This window comes from Pelobates fuscus, chromosome 9, assembly GCF_036172605.1.
Source record: "Pelobates fuscus isolate aPelFus1 chromosome 9, aPelFus1.pri, whole genome shotgun sequence".
NCBI lineage: Eukaryota > Metazoa > Chordata > Amphibia > Anura > Pelobatidae > Pelobates > Pelobates fuscus.
The window spans coordinates 172,794,048-172,815,204 of record NC_086325.1 but is presented as its reverse complement, the minus strand read 5'-3'; the positions used below and the strand labels follow the sequence as shown (position 1 = coordinate 172,815,204).

Below are 21,157 nucleotides of genomic sequence, written 5' to 3'. Positions count from 1 at the left end.
ATTGTCGTTTGAGATCCTTGGCCCATATACACTGCAGTTTCATCCATCGCAATTATGTTGGAGAGTTGGTATTTAGAAAAGTCTATGCCATCAATGAAGAACTTGAATGCAAGTGCACGTTTAACAACTTCATTATCTTCCAGCTTGAACAGTGTTGTCGATCTTCTTAGAGACAGTTCATATCGCTTAAGGAAGCCATCCAGCCAGTGGTGTGATGCTTTGAAATCTTCTGTGGATATGTCGAATTGTGGTGCCATTTCAAGGGCAAATGCTTGAATATCAGCCCTGCGCACAACCAAAGCCTTTGCTCTCTTGTCAGCAATCCATTCACAGATGACATCTTCCAGCTCAAGATATAATGGCTGGCGACCTGATCCACACTTGCGCTTCTTAGCATTTCCCTCGTCCACCTTTTGACTGAGGTTACTATACTCTGCTTGCCATTTTCGGACCATTCGGAGATCTAACTTCATCTCTTTGCAGAAAGTGGTCAGATTCTTGCCGTGGGAGTCCTCCACGATTCCTTTCTTGTACTCGACAGAATAGCTCTTTCTCTTTGCACTCATCTTGTCTGGGGATCAAAATACCGTACTGTCTAATTAATCCACCCCCTCTAATTAATCCACCCCCTCATTAATTAATCCACCTCCTCTAATTAATCCACCCCCTCTAATTAATCCACCCCCCTCTAATTAATCCACCCCCTCTAATTAATCCACCCCCCTCTAATTAATCCACCCCCTCTAATTAATCCACCCCCCCTTAATTAATCCACCCCCTCTTTAATCCACGCCCCCTCTAATTAATCCACGCCCCCCTCTAATTAATCCACACACCCTCCTCTAATTAATCCACCCCCTCTAATTAATCCACACCCCCTCTAATTAATCCACCCCTCTAATTAATCCACCCCCCTTTAATTAATCCACCACCCCTCTAATTAATCCACCACCCCTTTAATTAATCCACCACCCCTTTAATTAATCCACCCCCCCCTTAATTATTCCACCCCCCTTAATTATTCCACCCCCCCTCTTTAATAAATCCACCCCCTCTAATTAATACACCCCCTCCTCTAATTAATCCACCCCCCTCTAATTAATCCACACCCCCCTCTAATTACGGTAATCCACCCCCTTTAATTAATCCACCCCCCTCTTTAATTAATCCACCCCCCTTTAATAAATCCACCCCCTCTAATAAATCCACACCCCCTCTAATTAATCCACCCCCTCTAATTAATCCACCCCCTCTTTAATTAATCCACCCCCCCTTTAATAAATCCACCCCCTCTAATTAATCCACACCCCCTCTAATCCACACCCCCCCTAATTAATCCACACACCCCCTCTAATTAATCCACACACCCCCTCTAATTAATCCACACACCCCCTCTAATTAATCCACCACCCCTTTAATTAATCCACCACCCCTTTAATCCACCACCCCTTTAATTAATCCACCACCCCTTTAATTAATCCACCCCCCTTTAATTAATTCACCCCCCTTTAATTAATTCACCCCCCTTTAATTAATTCACCCCTCCTTTAATTAATTCACCCTCCCTTTAATTAATTCACCCTCCCTTTAATTAATTCACCCCCCTTTAATTAATTCACCCCTCCTTTAATTAATTACCCCCCCCCTTTAATTAATTAATACCCAGACATAAAATGCCGGTATCCACTCACCGTTCAAAGAGTCCGACCACTGGGTGCCTCCGCTGAAGATCCGTGAAGGCAGAATGACGGCGCTGCGCACGTCGTCATCACGCTGCGCACGTCGTCATCACGCTGCGCAATGCCGCGGCCCGCAACGCTCCTCCCCCTCCTCCTCATAGAAGAAAGAAGTCCCGCCGAGCCGCAAAGGTAAAATGCCTAGGTCTTATTTTCGGGGTAGGGCTTATATTGCAGCCCACCCCAAAAATTCGGTTAGGGCTTATTTTCGGGGTAGGTCTTATTTTCGGGGAAACACGGTAGCAATCCCTTGTAGCAGATTCCCCCAATAAGAGACGGCACTCCAAATTAAGGGTGAAGTAGAACTGAACTTTTATTCAAACACTCTGCTTTTATGCCCATTCTACGCGCATAGTACTGCCCACAGGGTTTTGAAGTACAACCAATCAATACCTACAATACACTCACACTCCCACACAAAATCCTCCCCTCTGCCTGTGATACAATTACCTTACACAATGGGTTAATGTAATTATCACAGGCAGAGACATACAGTTTTTACACATGTACTATAGCTTTAAAAATATACATTCAATCTTCATAAAAATGACATATTATTCAGCACACTTTAATTAGCACTGTAACGGATCACCTGGCACCCCGACTTGGTACCTCCGTTAATGGATGCTCCTAGTGCTTCCTGAGGACTCCAAGCACTCTGGCAGACACCACAATCACCGAATCCGAGAAACCTTTTAAATTCTCCCAAGCATATGAATGCTGTAGACCATTGAATAGGAACCATACGAATAGGCTTGTACTCCTAGCAGTCAACTGGAACAGCATGCAATAAATCCTTCCCCCAATAATGAGACGACACATCACTTTGAGGGTAAAACAGGAACTCTGGACTGGCTCATCCAGCCTGGCTTTTATTACACTTGTACACTTACAGGCCACACCCAGGGGGAGGCATAAAATAACCAATCACATACATGGTTCAGCCCACACATCCCCTCCCCTCAGATAACATTAAACCCAATTATCCGGTACACTTTTCCAGCCAAGTTCTGGATGTACCCCAAAAACAGGGGGTACACCTTTAAATCCAGCATCGCTGGATAGCCCTTATTCAGGGGGGAAACATATCCAAAATTCAAGTCATTCGGATGAACAGTTCGGCAGATATGGGTTTCCAAAGATTTGACCGACCGCATGGGTAAAGTATCCGAAAACAGTTCCATGCATTTTGGCCCTGCGGTCGGTCACAAACAAGGGAATGAAAACAGACGAATTGCCTGTGTTATAGAGCCTAGAGAGGGTTTGAATGAATTCCCTTGTTTGTGGGGTTCTTTCTACCGAACGACGGGTCATTCGGTAGTTTCTATACGAATTCCTGGAAGTATGGAGGTCTCAGCGGTGTTTGCCTAGTCAAGTGTCCGATTTTAGTTCCAGACACTCGACGGCAAAACACCGCTGTTCGGTAGTTTAAGATGGCCGCCGCCACGTGTTTGTTTCCCGAATGGCGGCCACCCAGAGGACACAGAATACATTACACTGATTGCCAATTACCCGTTTGCAACATTGTTGCAAACTGTAATTGGAGGCACACTTATTCCTGGGTGGTCTGGTTGTTCGGTAGTTTCACTCAATATAATGAATGGAGTGATTCTACCGAACAATCAGGTGAATGCTGCATACATATCACCCAGGTTAAACTTAACACATGAATACACATATAATATTACAGGCAGCACACTAGAACATGCTTCACAGTCTTAAAGGGACAGTAGTCCCAAAAGTCCCAATGTGTCCATAGATGCTGTTAAAAGGGCCAGTAGCAGCAATATACAGTACAATATGCCCAAATATAAATCTTTAACTGTACCAATTTTCCAGGGGCCATAGTCAGCAGGTAAGAGGCAGGCAGCCAGGCCCCTCCAATGCCCAGTGGCGAGGTAGGTTCCGCCACAAGCACATTCAGCCAATTCCATCCAGGGGTTAAAAAGTTAGCTGGAAGTCCTTTTATGACCGACCGAAAGCACATTTTCATGCCCAAAACAGTTCCATAGATTTGGGCTGTACAGTCAGTCTATTTCCCATGTTAAAGCGGCATTGTCATGCCGAATTCTGTTTTGTTTTTTTAAAACCCCTCCCGCATCCACTACATCCAATTGACCCCTTAGTCACCCCCAAATGCCTCTAAGCCCCCCCAGATTACCTATTTTTTATTCTTTATTTTCTGCCCCGATCTATATTCAGGGCGCCGCCATCTTTGTGTGGGTAGGTGAAGTCCCTGTGGGACACGTCATCTGCCCACACTGGAAAGCACTGAGATTCCCGCACATGCCCAGTGAAACACCTGGACATGCGAACGGGAATTTCATCTATTCATTCATTCATCAGACAGACGAATGAATGAATAGAAAAATCAGACGAACAAACTAACACCGAATATCAGTGTTCGTTTGTTCGTTCAGTTTGTTACAAGGAGGGAGCTAACGGCACGCAGCTCCCTCCTGGTAATATGTAAAGATAGAAGCAGCAGGGTGCACTGCTCCCCACCACTTCATAAACCCCCCATGTCCCCCCTCACTCTATGGGGGTCAATATGACCTCCATAATAGCATAAAGGAGATTAAAATCTCCAGAATGCCCCTACTCGCTATACCGCGAGTAGGGGCATGTCTACTAAACAGTAAACTGTAAAAAAAAAACCTACTATCCGGCCTCCACCCCTGCGTGGAGGCCATAAATTACAATAAGGGGGCAAACCTATTGTCCTCCCCCCGGCCCCCACCCCTTGAGCGGCGGGTGGGGGCCATAAAGATAATGAGGCGGGGGACCTATTGTCCTCCCCCCTGGCCCCCACCCCTGGGCGGCGGGTGTGGGCCATAAAGATAATGAGGGGGGGGACCTACTCTCCTCCCCCCCCGGCCCCCTCCCCTTGGCGGCGGGTAGGGGCCATAAAGATAATGAGGGGGGGACCTACTGTCCTCCCCCTCTCCGGCCCCCACCCCTGGGCGGCAGGTGGGGGGCCATAAAGATAATGAGGGGGAGGGACTTACTCTCCTTCCCCCCCCGGCCCGACCCCTGGGTGGCGGGTGGGGGCCATAAAGATAATGAGGGGGGGACCTACTGTCCTCCCCCTCCCCGGCCCCCACCCCTCCGGCCCTAAGTCAAATAACCCCCCCTCCATCAAAGGTGGCTAGGGGTCCCCAAGCCCCTAGTCACCCCCCCCCACACCCAAATAAAAAAGCCCCTACCTACCCCCCTCACCCTAAAAAATAGTGAGGGGGGAATAAAATTACTACCCTGTAAAGTAAAATTAAACTTACCATTCGACGTCTTCTTTTTTCTAAAATCTTCATTTTTCAGCCCCAAAAAAGGCCAAATAAAAATCCTTTATACCCGTCGAACTTAAAATAAAATAAAAAACCCGAGTGCAAAAAAAAAATACCCGACGAAAAAGAAAAAACCCGAGCGCAAAAAAAATAATCCATCTGTGTATCCTGCAGCCCTGATGTTGGGCAGCGTGGGAGCCAGGGTAAGGCAAATTAGACCCTGACACAGTTAAACCCTTTCCCACACAGAGTCTCCTGTCCTCCGCAGCATGCCTCAGACCGGGAGATGTGTCCCCTTGGCATGGCGACAGTGCCAAACTGGGCTCCTCACATGAGCGCATGGCCAGATCCTGGTCTCGAATTGGCTGCCTGGTGTCTGTTTGCCATGGCAACTAATTCAAATTGTTAGAGTCTCTTTAATATCAACTATGATATTGTATTTGTATAAAATACCATTTTGGGAGACTGCTATTTCTTTTCTTTTGTACAAGAAATAACTGTTTATCAGTGTTTTTATTAATATTATAAAAAGGATTGTACTGTACCTATAGATAAAGACATACTGCTCCTTGTAGCTATTTTTCCCCAGCCTTTTACTGTCCAAGTGCATGTACAAATGGGAATTATCATACCTGGAATGGGTTAAAGAAAATCCATGAGATTAAACATCTGGCATAAAACAGTTTTAAGATTTAGGGTTAGAGAGAGGGGTTAATATTTAAGGTTAGGGTTAGAGAGATGAATTAAGATTTAGGTTTATAGTTAGAGAGAGGGGTTGAGATTTAGGATTAGGGTTAGAGAGAGGGGTTGAGATTTAGGTTTAGAGTTTGAGAGAAGGGATCAGATTTAGGTTTAGGGTTAGAGGTTTGAGAGAGGGGTTGAGATTTAGGATTAGGGTTAGAGAGAGGGGTTGAGACTTAGGTTTAGGGTTAGAGAGAGGGGTTTAGGGTTTGAGATTTAGGTTTAGGGTTAGAGAGAGGGGTTTAGGGTTTGAGAGAGGGTTTGAGATTTAGGTTTATGGTTAGAGAGAGAGGTTGAGATTAATAGTTTTGGTTGAGGATATATAGTGGATTATTACTGTGATATAGGTTTAGGGCTAGAGAGAGCGGTTGAGACTTGGGTTTAGGGTTAGAGAGAGGGGTTGAGATTTAGGATTAGGGTTAAGGAGAGGGGTTGAGATTTAAGACTATGGTCAGAGAGAGGGGTTTAGATTTAGATTTAGGGTCAGAGAGAGGCGTTAAGATTTAGGTTTAGGGTTAGAGAGAGGGGTTGAGATTTATGGTTAGGGTTAGAGAGGGGTTGAGATTTAGGTTAAGGATTAGAGAGAGGGGGTGTGATTTAGGTTTAGGGTTAGAGAGAGGGGGTGTGATTTAGGTTTAGGGTTAGAGAGGGGTTGAGGGTTAGAGAGAGGGGATAAGATTTATGGTTAGGGTTAGACGGAGGGGTTGAGATTTATGGTTAGGGTTAGAGAGAGGGTGTGACGAAAGCAACTTCGCCACTGGTTTTTGGAGGGGCCTGTTTGCCAGCCCCCTACCCTGGTGTAGGAAATTGGCATTCCGTGAAATCTTTGTTTGTCACATATCAGTTTTCATAACAATCGAATCAAATATCTTGCAGTTAACTTATGTTTATTCAAACATAACAATCCATCTGGTAATAACAAATGTCTTTAACATTCTTTGTCCAATACAGAGAGCAATTTTCCAGTTGTTATCCATTTTTGATGTTAAAGGTATTGGCCACGAATTCTAAACTACAATCAGTTTTATGGGTTTAAAATTCAGTTACAGAGGGGAGTATACATAAGATTGCCTTACTTTAAAATAAGTGGCTATCTTAGAAAAAGGGGAGTTACTTAGCATCATTTGAAATCTATGATTAAAGTCATACGTTATATTTGGCGGCAAGCTATGTAAGACAAAGAACTTCTATATACATGATGTAATGAATAATTGCCTGTAGAAATGTGAGTCTTCAAAGGAATTCAGGCTTTCAAGGCTAGGTCAAAGGTTACTATAAACAAGCCCTTCAACATCACTCTTAAAGTGAACCAGATGTGGTCTCCATTCCTTATACAATGAAAGTCTGTAATACTCTATAGGCCAAGGTATGGCTTCTCAATTTCAGTGTTCTTGAAGCAATCCGAATAAAACTTATAATATTTATATCAACACATTAAATACATTTAAAGTACATAATAATATTTTTCAAGCCCCTCTTTGATGCTTTATTTTAATGAATTTTAAAATATTGCATCATAATAACTTATACCAATTACTTATGGGATTTTAATGTTGTTCTCTGATATTGGTCTCTAAGTATCAGTTTACAAGGAAAGGCCTTTTAACACAGCCATTTCCAGTTGTCTGTATTGCTTTTTACACTCCAAGAGGGAGAAGCAAGTCATTTTAACCCTTTCATTTCTGAACTCCTAAGAACAAAATTCTTGTTACAATTACCTTTACATTTTTCACTAATTCATTAATTTACCTTGGGCATTGATTTTACCTAACATTAATAATAACGGTATCATAGTTATTATGCTGTGCAATTGTATACAGTTTACATTAACCAGAAAACACAATCGGTTTGATTTAGTCCATGAAATATTGTCCTCTCCAATCGAATCCACAAGCACAGTCTCTTTGAAAGTCCATAATGTCCTTTGAAAGTCCAAACAATTTGTCCTTTTATTTAAAATCATACAGGTTTTTGTCCATGTAAAACAGTATTGGTTCTGTAATGAAAAACAGATGGCAGTTTACTATTCTTATACATTAGTAAATGTCTTATACATTAGTAAATTTCTTATACCTTAGTACATTTCTTTTACATTGATCACTAGACACAAGAATTGATTTATTACACTTTGTACCAATGTTTGCTTTTTAAACCTATAACACAGTTTGTCCTAATTTTTATTCTTAGACTAACATAAGGACCATAAGGACCTTCCCAACTTGCTTTTCATAGACCTGGTGTTTTAAATGATTTACCATTTCCTTGTAACCTGGTTTAAGCATATCTGCATAATTTCCCTGTGTTACTTCTTTATATGTATTTAATTTATTTTTACATATATAGCGCCATCAGATGCCGTAGCGCTGTACAACTTTAACACATAGTTTACCATAAGGGACGACATTTGAAGTAGCAAACTTCAATTCTAACAATAGATGTTCCTGTAATACTTTTAACTATTCAGCATGTTCTGCTGTAACTTGGAACAAAAGGTTTATTAGGGAAAGTGATTACATAGTTCGACATGTCACTAACTCATGCGGTGACACTTGAGTTTGGATTTGCAGGAATAGACATTAATACTCCTGGTAAATATGTTAACCAATTACTCTTATCTTAAAGCATTTTTATTTCTATTTTATTTTATTCATTTTAATTTATAGAGTACCATGTGCTTTTTGCCAAAGGAACTCTCTGCAATTTTGGTTTCTTGTATTTAGGTCTTGGATTAATTGAGCACATATGAGACACTTCTGCAATATATTTATACACTTTTTGTTTTAAATTAGGATGATACAATTTATTTTGCAGGACCTTAAATAGTTGTCCTGTACCCAAATGCCCTGTGTACGATGATTGAATACAATCAGCTCTTGTAATAAGCCACTAGGTACAAATGTTTGTGTTTCATTGTGTTTAACCCTGTACATGCCAGTTTCAGTATCTAGATCCATTCTTTTTATACTGAAAGCTACATCCTTCCATTCTCTATCTGATCTTATAGGGTATTTGTTATTTGTCTTTTTACTAACAGTTGCACTCATTAGATTTTCCAAGTATTACAACTCCTCAAACAAAGTTTCCTTTGATTCCTGATCTACAAGTCTGTTTCACAACAACAAGTTAAACCCTTTTTTTTCTTTTTCATAATTAAACAGTTCTGCCAGAATACCTGCATGTTTTAAAGCTTTATCCTGAGAATCTACCATTCCTCTTTTCTCCATATTGGGAGGTGAAGTGTTAAAGCTTTAACTACATAACTGCTGTCACTGATTACATTCACTGGGTCATATATTGTTATTTCTAGAACTTTCTTTACAGACTCTAACTCCGCTTTCTGAGCTGACATATGGCCTGGCAGTCTATCTTTGCAATTCTTTTGTTTAATCGTCATATATGACATAACCTGTGTGATGTGATCCATCAACATAAAATCTCATTCCTCCACATACAAACTAGAAATCCCTTGTATTGTTTGCTTCTCAAAGGAGATCTGGATTATATTTCCATTTCCTTCTGACATCAAATCAGGAATAGCATATCTTTTACTGGTTTCTACCCTGGGTCGTTTATTTTGTAACTGGCTATATACTCCTAACTCAGAACAATTTTGTAACAGTTTTAGATATTTGGGGGGTTTGTAAATTTATCTGTCCAAATCCTGCATTCGTAAAGATTCATGCTACCTTTGCATTAAACTGCTATTAATGAAGAGACACCTGCATAACATTGAACAATATATGGTACTGTTTCAATGGGAGCAGCTAGCACAGGCGCTTGTGTGAGAGCATCTTTTAACAGATTTAACTCTTTTCAAATTCCCCTGTCCAGATGATCTTATCTTTTATATTTTAGCATATTGCATAAGGGTTTTGCTATCCCTGCCATATCATATATAAATTCTCTGCTAACATTTATCAAGCTTAAACATTTCTGTAGATGATACACTGTCATTGGCCTTGGCAATTGCTGCAATGCTTTAACCCTTGCTGTACATGGCGTTTTACATTCTGGATCTATATTAACTCCTAGGAAAGTAAATCTTTCCTTCAAGATCTGCACTTTGAATGTGTTCAGTTTTAACCCATTATGTGCCAGTGTTTGACAATTATCACACAGTATCTGCTCATGCTCTTCCCTTGTTACTGTTTGAACTTAACAGATCATTAACATATTGCAACATCTTATTCCCATACCCCAGGGGTTCCAATACTTGAGCCATTGCTTTATGAAAGTAAGCTGGCGAGGAGTGGAAGCCCTGTAGCAACACCTGGAACAGATATTGATGATTTTTAAAGGTAAAAGCATAGCAATACTAGCTATCTGGATTGAATGGTATAGAAAAGAACACATTGACTATATCCAATACAGAAAGTACTTAACATTAGCATCTATTTGCGCCATGATATCTGATGAGATTTACTTATTCACCACATACGTGTCTACAATTAAACCATAAGTGCCATTGGCTTGATTATTAGCCAAATGGTGACTTACATTTGGAATTACCCACTCTCAACACTCCTTGAGATACCAATGCTTTTATCACCTGATTCACACCTTCTTCTTATTCTTTGGGATCTTATATTGTTTAACTGCAGGGGGTCTAGAACTACAATTACAACTTGCAAATTCACTATCCCACACTCTTGTTTAGACTTAGAGCACACTGTGGGGTATTTAGTTTTAAGATATGGTACAACCTCATCATCTTGTTGTATAGAAGGTGACACTTCACTCTGTTTTACAGTTATATCATGACTAAACTATCTTAAATTATTAGGTTTAACCACTCAACCTGTTTTGCTCTCACCTAAAGCTTGCCATAAAACCAAATTTAATAACTTACATTTTTAAAGGCAAGCGTGTTTTATTAGAGTCATTCCTGCTCCTGTTTCTAATAAAACTCTGTTATTTTTCCCTCTAGTCTTCCATAAATATATGGTCGCCCATCTTCACTTCGTTATCAGCATGATAGATCTGATAATAGCTAGGGGTTTCACATCCCTATTTATTGGTGAGTTTAGGCAGATTTCACTTGCTGAATTTCAATGGCATTTAACATCAGTATACACTCTTCACATGAATTTGATATGTGAGGGGGGGTTGGTTGAAGATGTATGCTCTGTTTTTACAGCTGCCACTCTCTGTAGATTCTTATGGTCTGGGAAATTCAATTTTCTTTCCCTTTCACTGGGTAAGTTTTTTCTTCATATTTAGGACAATATCTCCTAACATGACCTTATTGGTTGCAATTATAGCATACCATAGAATTACTCTAATAAAACCCTATAATATCTATCTTGGGGTGTGGCCGAATAGTTTTTAGTACCCTGGTAATTTTGTTAATTTTGTGGTCTTTCCTTAAACCTCACTCTAAAATTACCATATTCAATTAATAACCTCATTTCTCCTTCTACCTTCTTCACTAGACACATTTTTAATAGGGGCCAGTCCTGCTGAAGTATCCCTAGACAAAAGTGTGTCTGTGCAACATTTTAGTTATTCCTGTGTTTTTCCTTTTTAACAATTGCAAGGATTTCATAATTTTCATAGCAGCAAAATCTCTTAATCTAGCTCATTTGGTTACCCTGATATTCTAGAGACATATTCACTAACACTCTGCCTATGTTACTCTTTAGACATAGTAAACTGTTTTGTGTCAGTAATCAAATCCCATGCCTTATTCCTTAAATTAGCACAAACATGTATATCATAATTTTTTCCATTTAAATTAATCAAAAATAGAAAATTCTAAACTATTCAAACCAGTTGCACACTGTACAACCATTAGCAATATATTTGGAAACAATTCCTGCAACTAAACTCTGGGCTTTTCACATTCCTTATCCTCCAACACATCAATGAGTTAATTTTAACCCATTCACTTAATGAGACTGGCAGCCAGATCAAACGACATCTGGTGGCTACCACATCACTAAATTTTTGTTTATTCGTTTCACCTTCAAAAACCCTCATATTGTAAAAAGGTCCTCTCTGCTCATCATATTTAGACACATTTTTAATCAATCTGGCTAATCTGAGAGTATCCATCTGACCCTTTTTCTTGCACAATTTCCCAATTTTTCTATATCTTTTCTTCTCTTCTGCCCTTTTCACACAACTTCTACTTTAATCCAAATCTTTCAGATTTTTCCACAAAATATCTGTAACATTCCCCAGACTAGCAATTTTTGCAAATTGTCAAAATTAGTAACAAAGTCTAATCTTGGACATGTAAGAAATTGTTTAAGGGTTCTGTCTAACAGATCAGTCTGATTCTTAAGCATTTCTTTCATTATATTAAAATCTTAATTTCCTTGACATTACTTAAACCTTTCAACAACTGCCGAGAGTCTGAGTTTTTGTTTCAACTAATGTTGCATCCAATGCACTCTCAAAAGAGAGCCATGGGGGGCGATTTCCTTCTTTTAACACTTTTAAGGAAATTTACAGTTTAGCTAGAGGCTAGGTAAATTACTAGACCTTGCAACAACACATATATTTTTCAATTGTTTTTAACAACACATTTCTTTTTTGTTTCGATGTATTACAAACATAACAATTACTGGTCTTTTTAAGTTGACACCATTCCTTTATAGAATCTTTAGTTTCCAGAAAGCCTTTTGCCAGTAATGCAACTTTTTCTTTCCCTTTTAACCACATTGCTTTGCTCATTACCAGTTAATCTGTCTAACCATTTCAATACACAATAGCGTTTTCAGGATTAACTCTTTTACAGACAGATCCTGTTACATTTGACAGCAGTCTTTTGCTGCCAATCCATAATTAACTAAACAGTTAATACAATTTGTTTCAATATACATATGAGCAACTTCTACAGACATGTTAAAGACACATACCCTTGAAGTATTTGATTTCCACAGGTGTGCGCATCATCTGATGGAAGAATACTTTTTGGAATATGTAGTTATTTCTTGAGAATCCTCCGAAATGCCATCTTCGATCTGCAATTCGTCATAACATTTATTTCTTCATAAATAAAGTATGGATAAAAGGATACAGATTGTCCTCTCAATTATTATCGTTTTATTCTTCCGTCAGTACTGAGCATATTTTATTTCCACGTTCGAACGATTTCCCCTGCGCAACTCTATTTTCGCATAGTAAAACTGAATGTTTAAATAAAGGATTTTTGGGATGCCATCCTGCTGTATCAGTCAATTGTGTTTCTCCTGTTTCAAGCCGGGTACTAAAGCTTTTTTCTTCAGGGAACAATTTCAACTTTTCTTCAGTGAGTTTCTTGTCTTCTTATTGTAATCTTCTTGTAGCTTGTAGCAGTCATAATTCAGGCTTAATTCAAAAGTTTGCTGTTGTTGGTGTTGGTGCCCGCATTCTCCACCATTAAATGTAGGAAATTGGCATTCCGTGAAATCTTTGTTTGTCACATATCAGTTTTCATAACAATCGAATCAAATATCTTGCAGTTAACTTATGTTTATTCAAACATAACAATCCATCTGGTAATAACAAATGTCTTTAACATTCTTTGTCCAATACAGAGAGCAATTTTCCAGTTGTTATCCATTTTTGATGTTAAAGGTATTGGCCACGAATTCTAAACTACAATCAGTTTTATGGGTTTAAAATTCAGTTACAGAGGGGAGTATACATAAGATTGCCTTACTTTAAAATAAGTGGCTATCTTAGAAAAAGGGGAGTTACTTAGCATCATTTGAAATCTATGATTAAAGTCATACGTTATATTTGGCGGCAAGCTATGTAAGACAAAGAACTTCTATATACATGATGTAATGAATAATTGCCTGTAGAAATGTGAGTCTTCAAAGGAATTCAGGCTTTCAAGGCTAGGTCAAAGGTTACTATAAACAAGCCCTTCAACATCACTCTTAAAGTGAACCAGATGTGGTCTCCATTCCTTATACAATGAAAGTCTGTAATACTCTATAGGCCAAGGTATGGCTTCTCAATTTCAGTGTTCTTGAAGCAATCCGAATAAAACTTATAATATTTATATCAACACATTAAATACATTTAAAGTACATAATAATATTTTTCACCTGGGACTATGGGCCCTGTGATAACCCATGTTTAAAAGTGCTGTTTCTGCCCCTTGGACTTTTAACTGGAACAGATCCAAACATGTGGCAGCGGCCATCTTAAATTGTCCAGCAGTGTTTTGTCGTCGGGTGTATGGAACTGTTTTGGGCATGGGACCATGTGCACGGTGGGGCAAAAATAAGACTTCCAGGAAATTCCTGAACCCCTGAACCGATCTGGGTGATTTTTGGATATGTTGTTCACCCAGATCGGGGCTCGGGTTCAGGAATTTTTTTTTTGTAAAAATGTAATTTTTTTTTCTGCTTAGAGTTAATTGAGTAAGTGCATTGTTTTTGTTAATTAACTAAATTATCTCCCAAGCAGAGGGGAGGAATTTACTGTAAATGAATGGAAGTGTTTAACTTTGTGACTGTACACTATTGGCTGTTGAATGTATTTTTCGGTGCCCCACAAGGTCCACATTTGTGGTAATCTTGTGGGGAAAGTTGCAAAAAAGGCCAGCCTAGCCCATTAAACTCTCTGATCTGCTTAACCCTCAATACGTAGCCTTGTCTCGTTATTGTAGGGAACTGCTATAATCACACTGGGGATTGCTATACTTTGTATACTCCCCTGGGCTCTAATCACTTAGCTTTTTTAAGATACGCTCTCCTGGAGGAGAGATCTTTCCCACACGGTCCTGGAGGACTGTCAGGGTATTTATATCGGCAGACATATTGTGCTATGATAGAAATTAAAGTGTATATTGCCTGAATTATTCTGAACAGAGCAGACTCCGTTTTATTATCTTCAAGCTAACAAAAGACACAATATTTCTATCCCTTCTGTAAAACGAACCACTTTGCCAGAAGCTAAGGAATGCTTAGTATATACAAACCAAATTGATAAGAAATGAGAATGGGGGATGGACAGACTGTCTAAATGCTAATGGAATATAATCAATTCTAAACCCAGACATTTGTGACAGAGAAGATTAAATAATTTAGGTTTAGGGTTAAAGAGAGGGGTTTAGGTTTAGGGTTAGAGAGAGGGGTTTAGGTTTAGGGTTAGAGAGAGGGGTTTAGGGTTTGAGATTTAGGTTTATGGTTAGATAGAGAGGTTGAGATTTATAGTTTTGGTTGAGGATATATAGTAGATTATTACTGTGAAACAGGGTTGGGATTTTTATGCACATGTTTTGTTTGGTACTTACCTGTTAAGTTCCTTTACCAGGGCAGGGATGGCTTCTCCTTTAGAGTCTCGAACTTCTTGGATGACAGATATATCGCAACGTGACAAGATCTGCTTCAAACACAACGAGTGGTCAGATCATGTCTGGGGATTTTGTTAAACACCAGTAAATGAAGTTACCCACCTTTACCAAACTGCTCATCACTTTTTTGTTTGAGGCTTTTGCTTCTCCAAAACTTTTTATATTAAAGGCACAGATTTTGAAGGCAGCTGCAGTGATTTCAGCAAAGGACAGTAAGAGGAACAGAGTGGGAACCTCCATTTGCAAATTGTAATCTAAATGTATCATCCGTTTTTTATTCATAAAGGACCAAGGATATCACTATTAGCGAGAGTTGTCTGCAGTTCACTACAGTATACTGACAGAGCACTGGGCCATGGGACAATGTAGCAGATACTGTCACCTCAGATGGACTGTGGAATACAGAAAACAGAAAATAAATAGGCAATCGCACAGTGCAAGGGATACTTCAGGAGGTCAGCAGGGATACAGGATACAGCAGATCTTTGGATAATAACTCAGTGCCAGGTAATTACCCCAGGGGGACAGAGGGACAGAGGGATACAGCAGATCTCTGGATAATAACTCAGTGCCAGGTAATTACCCCAGGAGGTCAGCAGGGATACAGGATACAGCAGATCTCTGGATAATAACTCAATTAACTCAGTGCCAGGTAATTACCCCAGGGGGACAGAGGAATACAGGATACAGCAGATCTCTGGATAATAACTCAGTGCCAGGTAATTACCCCAGGAGGTCAGCAGGGATACAGGATACAGCAGATCTCTGGATAATAACTCAGTGCCAGGTAATTACCCCAGGGGGACAGAGGGATACAGGATACAGCAGATCTCTGGATAATAACTCAGTGCCAGGTAATTACCCCAGGGGACAGAGGGATACAGGATACAGCAGATCTCTGGATAATAACTCAACTAACTCGGTGCCAAGTAATTAGCCCAGGGGGACAGAGGGATACAGGATACAGAAGATCTCTGGATAATAACTAAGTGCCAGGTAATTACCCCAGGGGGACAGAGGGACAGAGGGATACAGCAGATCTCTGGATAATAACTCAGTGCCAGGTAATTACCCCAGGGGGACAGAGGGATACAGGATACAGCAGATCTCTGGATAATAACTCAGTGCCAGGTAATTACCCCAGGGGACAGAGGGATACAGGATACAGCAGATCTCTGGATAATAACTCAACTAACTCGGTGCCAAGTAATTAGCCCAGGGGGACAGAGGGATACAGGATACAGAAGATCTCTGGATAATAACTAAGTGCCAGGTAATTACCCCAGGGGACAGAGGGATACAGGATACAGCAGATCTCTGGATAATAACTCAGTGCCAGGTAATTACCCCAGGGGGACAGAGGGATACAGGATACAGAAGATCTCTGGATAATAACTCAGTGCCAGGTAATTACCCCAGGGGGACAGAGGGATACAGGATACAGCAGATCTCTGGATAATAACTCAGTGCCAGGTAATTACCCCAGGGGGACAGAGGGATACAGGATACAGAAGATCTCTGGATAATAACTCAGTGCCAGGTAATTACCCCAGGGGGACAGAGGGACAGAGGGATACAGCAGATCTCTGGATAATAACTCAGTACCAGGTAATTACCCCAGGGGACAGAAGGATACAGCAGATCTCTGGATAATAACTCAGTGCCAGGTAATTACCCCAGGGGGACAGAGGAATACAGGATACAGAAGATCTCTGGATAATAACTAAGTGCCAGGTAATTACCCCAGGGGGACAGAGGGATACAGGATACAGCAGATCTCTGGATAATAACTCAGTTCCAGGTAATTACCCCAGGGGACAGAGGGATACAGGATACAGCAGATCTGTGGATAATAACTCAACTGACTTAGTGCCAATTAATTACCCCAGGGGGACAGAGTGATACAGGATACAGCAGATCTCTGGATAATAACTCGGTGCCAGGTAATTACCCCAGGGGGACAGAGGGATACAGGATACAGCAGATATCTGGATAATAACTCAGTGCCAGGTAATTACCCCAGGAGGACAGAAGGATACAGCAGATCTCTGGATAACTACTCAGTGTCAGGTAATTACCCCAGGGGGACAGACGGATACAGCAGATCTCTGGATAATAACTCAACTAACTCAGTACCAGGTAATTACTCCAGGGGGACAGAAGGATACAGCAGATCTCTGGATAATAACTCAGTGCCAGGTAATTACCCCAGGGGGACAGAGGGATACAGGATACAGCAGATCTCTGGATAATAACTCAACTAACTCGGTGCCAAGTAATTAGCCCAGGGGGACAGAGGGATACAGGATACAGAAGATCTCTGGATAATAACTAAGTGCCAGGTAATTACCCCAGGGGAACAGAGGGATACAGGATACAGCAGATCTCTGGATAATAACTCAATTAACTCAGTGCCAGGTAATTACCCCAGGGGGACAGAGGGATACAGCAGATCTGTGGATAATAACTAAGTGCCAGGTAATTACCCCAGGGGAACAGAGGGATACAGGATACAGCAGATCTCTGGATAATAACTCAATTAACTAAGTGCCAGGTAATTACCCCAGGGGAACAGAGGGATACAGGATACAGCAGATCTCTGGATAATAACTCAACTAACTTAGTGCCAATTAATTACCCCAGGGGAACAGAGGGATACAGGATACAGCAGATCTCTGGATAATAACTCAACTAACTTAGTGCCAAGTAATTACCCAAGGGGGACAGAGGGATACAGGATACAGCAGATCTCTGGATACAAACTCAGTGCCAGGTAATTACCCCAGGGGGACAGAGGGATACAGGATACAGCAGATCTCTGGATAATAACTCAATTAACTCAGTGCCAGGTAATTACCCCAGGGGGACAGAGGGATACAGCAGATCTGTGGATAATAACTCAACTAACTTAGTGCCAATTAATTACCCCAGGGGGACAGAGGGATACAGGATACAGCAGACCTCTGGATAATAACTCAGTGCCAGGTAATTATCCCAGGGGGGCAGAGGGATACAGGATACAGCAGATCTCTGGATAATAACTCAGTTCCAGGTAATTACCCCAGGGGACAGAGGGATACAGCAGATATCTGGATAATAACTCAGTGACAGTTAATTACCCCAGGAGGACAGAAGGATACAGCAGATCTCTGGATAATAACTCAACTAACTCAGTACCAGGTAATTACTCCAGGGGGACAGAATGATACAGCAGATCTCTGGATAAAAACTCAGTGCCAGGTAATTACCCCAGGAGGACAGAAGGATACAGCAGATATCTGGATAATAACTCAACTAACTCAGTGCCAATAAATTACCCCAGGGGGACAGAGGGATACAGGATACAGCAGATCTCTGGATAATAACTCGGTGCCAGGTAATTACCCCAGGGGGACAGCAGATATCTGGATAATAACTCAGTGCCAGGTAATTACCCCAGGAGGACAGAAGGATACAGCAGATCTCTGGATAACTACTCAGTGTCAGGTAATTACCCCAGGGGGACAGAGGGATACAGCAGATCTCTGGATAATAACTCAACTAACACAGTACCAGGTAATTACTCCAGGGGGACAGAAGGATACAGCAGATCTCTGGATAATAACTCAGTGCCAGGTAATTACCCCAGGGGGACAGAGGGATACGGGATACAGCAGATCTCTGGATAAAAACTCAGTGCCAGGTAATTACCCCAGGAGGACAGAAGGATACAGCAGATCTCTGGATAATAACTCAGTGCCAGGTAATTACCCCAGGGGGACAGAGGGATACAGCAGATCTCTGGATAATAACTCAGTGCCAAGTAATTACCCCAGGGGACAGAGGGATACAGGATACAGCAGATCTCTGGATAAAAACTCAGTGCCAGGTAATTACCCCAGGGGGACAGAGGGATACAGGATACAGCAGATCTCTGGATAATAACTCAGTGCCAAGTAATTACCCCAGGGGACAGAGGGATACAGGATACAGCAGATCTCTGGATAAAAACTCAGTACCAGTTAATTACCCCAGGGGGACAGGGGGATACAGGATACAGCAGATCTCTGGATAAAAACTCAGTGCAAGGTAATTACCCCAGGGGGACAGAGGGATACAGGATACAGCAGATCTCTGGATAAAAACTCAGTGCCAGGTAATTACCCCAGGGGGACAGAGGGATACATGATACAGCAGATCTCTGGATAAAAACTCAGTGCCAGGTAATTACCCCAGGGGGACAGAAGAATACAGCAGATCTCTGGATAATAACTCAGTGCCAGGTAATTACCCCAGGAGGACAGAAGGATACAGCAGATCTCTGGATAATAACTCAGTGCCAATTAATTACCCCAGGGGGACAGAGGTATACAGGATACAGCAGATCTCTGGATAATAACTCAGTGCCAGGTAATCATCCCAGGAGGACCGAAGGATACAGCAGATCTCTGGATAATAACTCAGTGCCAATTAATTACCCCAGGGGGACAGAGGGATACAGGATGCAGCAGATCTCTGGATAATAACTCAGTGCCAGGTAATTACCCCAGGAGGACAGAAGGATACAGCAGATCTCTGGATAATAACTCAGTGCCAGGTAATTACCCCAGGAGGACAGAAGGATACAGCAGATCTCTGGATAATAACTCAGTGCCAGGTAATTATCCCAGGGGGACAGAGGGATACAGGATACAGCAGTTCTTCGAGTAATGATACACTGCATAGGTCCAGGATACAACAGATCTTTGTGTCTGTGAATAATTGGGCATTGAGGTGGTTGCTGTGTCAGTGCCCAGTCAGCAGGAAACTGGTTCTAGAACAGGATTAAATGCAGGGCCAGCTAGCACTAATGGATTCCCTAAAACTTAATATTATCACCAGGTTATTCTTAAACTGAGAATTCAAGACGATTTTCAAATTTAAGGTGAAAATAGCCAAGCTTGAAACAATCTTTAACGAGATACTATGTATTCATATCGGCTACTCAGGCCTTAAATTGCAAATTTACCTTAAATTCTCACTTTAGTAAATAATCCTGTGAGAATCATATAGAACAACATATAGCTTCTCTCATCATAAACACCTCCCAGTAATGTGTCTGAGTGTAAAACAGAGCTCCGCAGCAATAATACTCCCAGTAATGTGTCTGAGTGTATAACAGAGCTCCACAGCAATAATACTCCCAGTAATGTGTCTGAGTGTATAACAGAGCTCCACAGCAATAATACTCCCAGTAATGTGTTTGAGTGTATAACTGAGCTCCACAGCAATAATACTCCCAGTAATGTGTCTGAGTGTATAACAGAGCTCCACAGCAATAATACTCCCAGTAATGTGTCTGAGTGTATAACTGAGCTCCACAGCAATAATACTCCCAGTAATGTGTCTGAGCGTATAACAGAGCTACACAGCAATAATACTCCCAGTAATGTGTCTGAGTGTATAACAGAGCTCCACAGTAATAATACTCCCAGTAATGTGTCTGAGTGTATCACAGAGCTCCACAGCAATAATACTCCCAGTAATGTGTCTGAGTGTATAACAGAGCTCCACAGCAATAATACTCCCAGTAATGTGTCTGAGTGTATAACAGAGCCCACAGCAATAATACTCCCAGTAATGTGTCTGAGTGTATAACAGAGCTCCACAGCAATAATACTCCCAGTAATGTGTCTGAGTGTATAACAGAGCTCCACAGCAATAATACTCCCAGTAATGTGTTTGAGTGTATAACTGAGCTCCACAGCAATAATACTCCCAGTAATGTGTCTGAGCGTATAACAGAGCTACACAGCAATAATACTCCCAGTAATGTGTCTGAGTGTATAACAGAGCTCCACAGTAATAATACTCCCAGTAATGTGTCTGAGTGTATCACAGAGCTCCACAGCAATAATACTCCCAGTAATGTGTCTGAGTGTATAACAGAGCTCCACAGCAATAATACTCCCAGTAATGTGTCTGAGTGTATAACAGAGCCCACAGCAATAATACTCCCAGTAATGTGTCTGAGTGTATAACAGAGCTCCACAGCAATAATACTCCCAGTAATGTGTCTGAGTGTATAACAGAGCTCCACAGCAATAATACTCCCAGTAATGTGTCAGAGTGTATAACAGAGC

At 41.1% G+C, this 21,157-nt stretch overlaps 1 protein-coding gene across 2 annotated transcripts in view; it reads right to left on the bottom strand.

The window, feature by feature from the left end:
- LOC134572725 (deoxyribonuclease gamma-like) overlaps positions 1-15,583 on the bottom strand; it is a 47,478-nt gene extending 31,895 nt beyond the window's left edge. The window contains exons 1-3 of one of the 2 annotated variants that reach the window (XM_063431844.1): positions 15,159-15,583; positions 14,997-15,085; positions 5,566-5,652 (exon numbers count right to left, since the gene is read on the bottom strand). In XM_063431844.1, the coding sequence (XP_063287914.1) occupies positions 5,566-5,652; positions 14,997-15,085; positions 15,159-15,338 (356 nt within the window). In that variant the 5' untranslated portion in view covers positions 15,339-15,583. The remainder of the gene's footprint in view (positions 1-5,565; positions 5,653-14,996; positions 15,086-15,158) is intronic. The other variant, XM_063431845.1, reaches the window with a different exon arrangement.
- Positions 15,584-21,157: the final 5,574 nt, after the last annotated feature.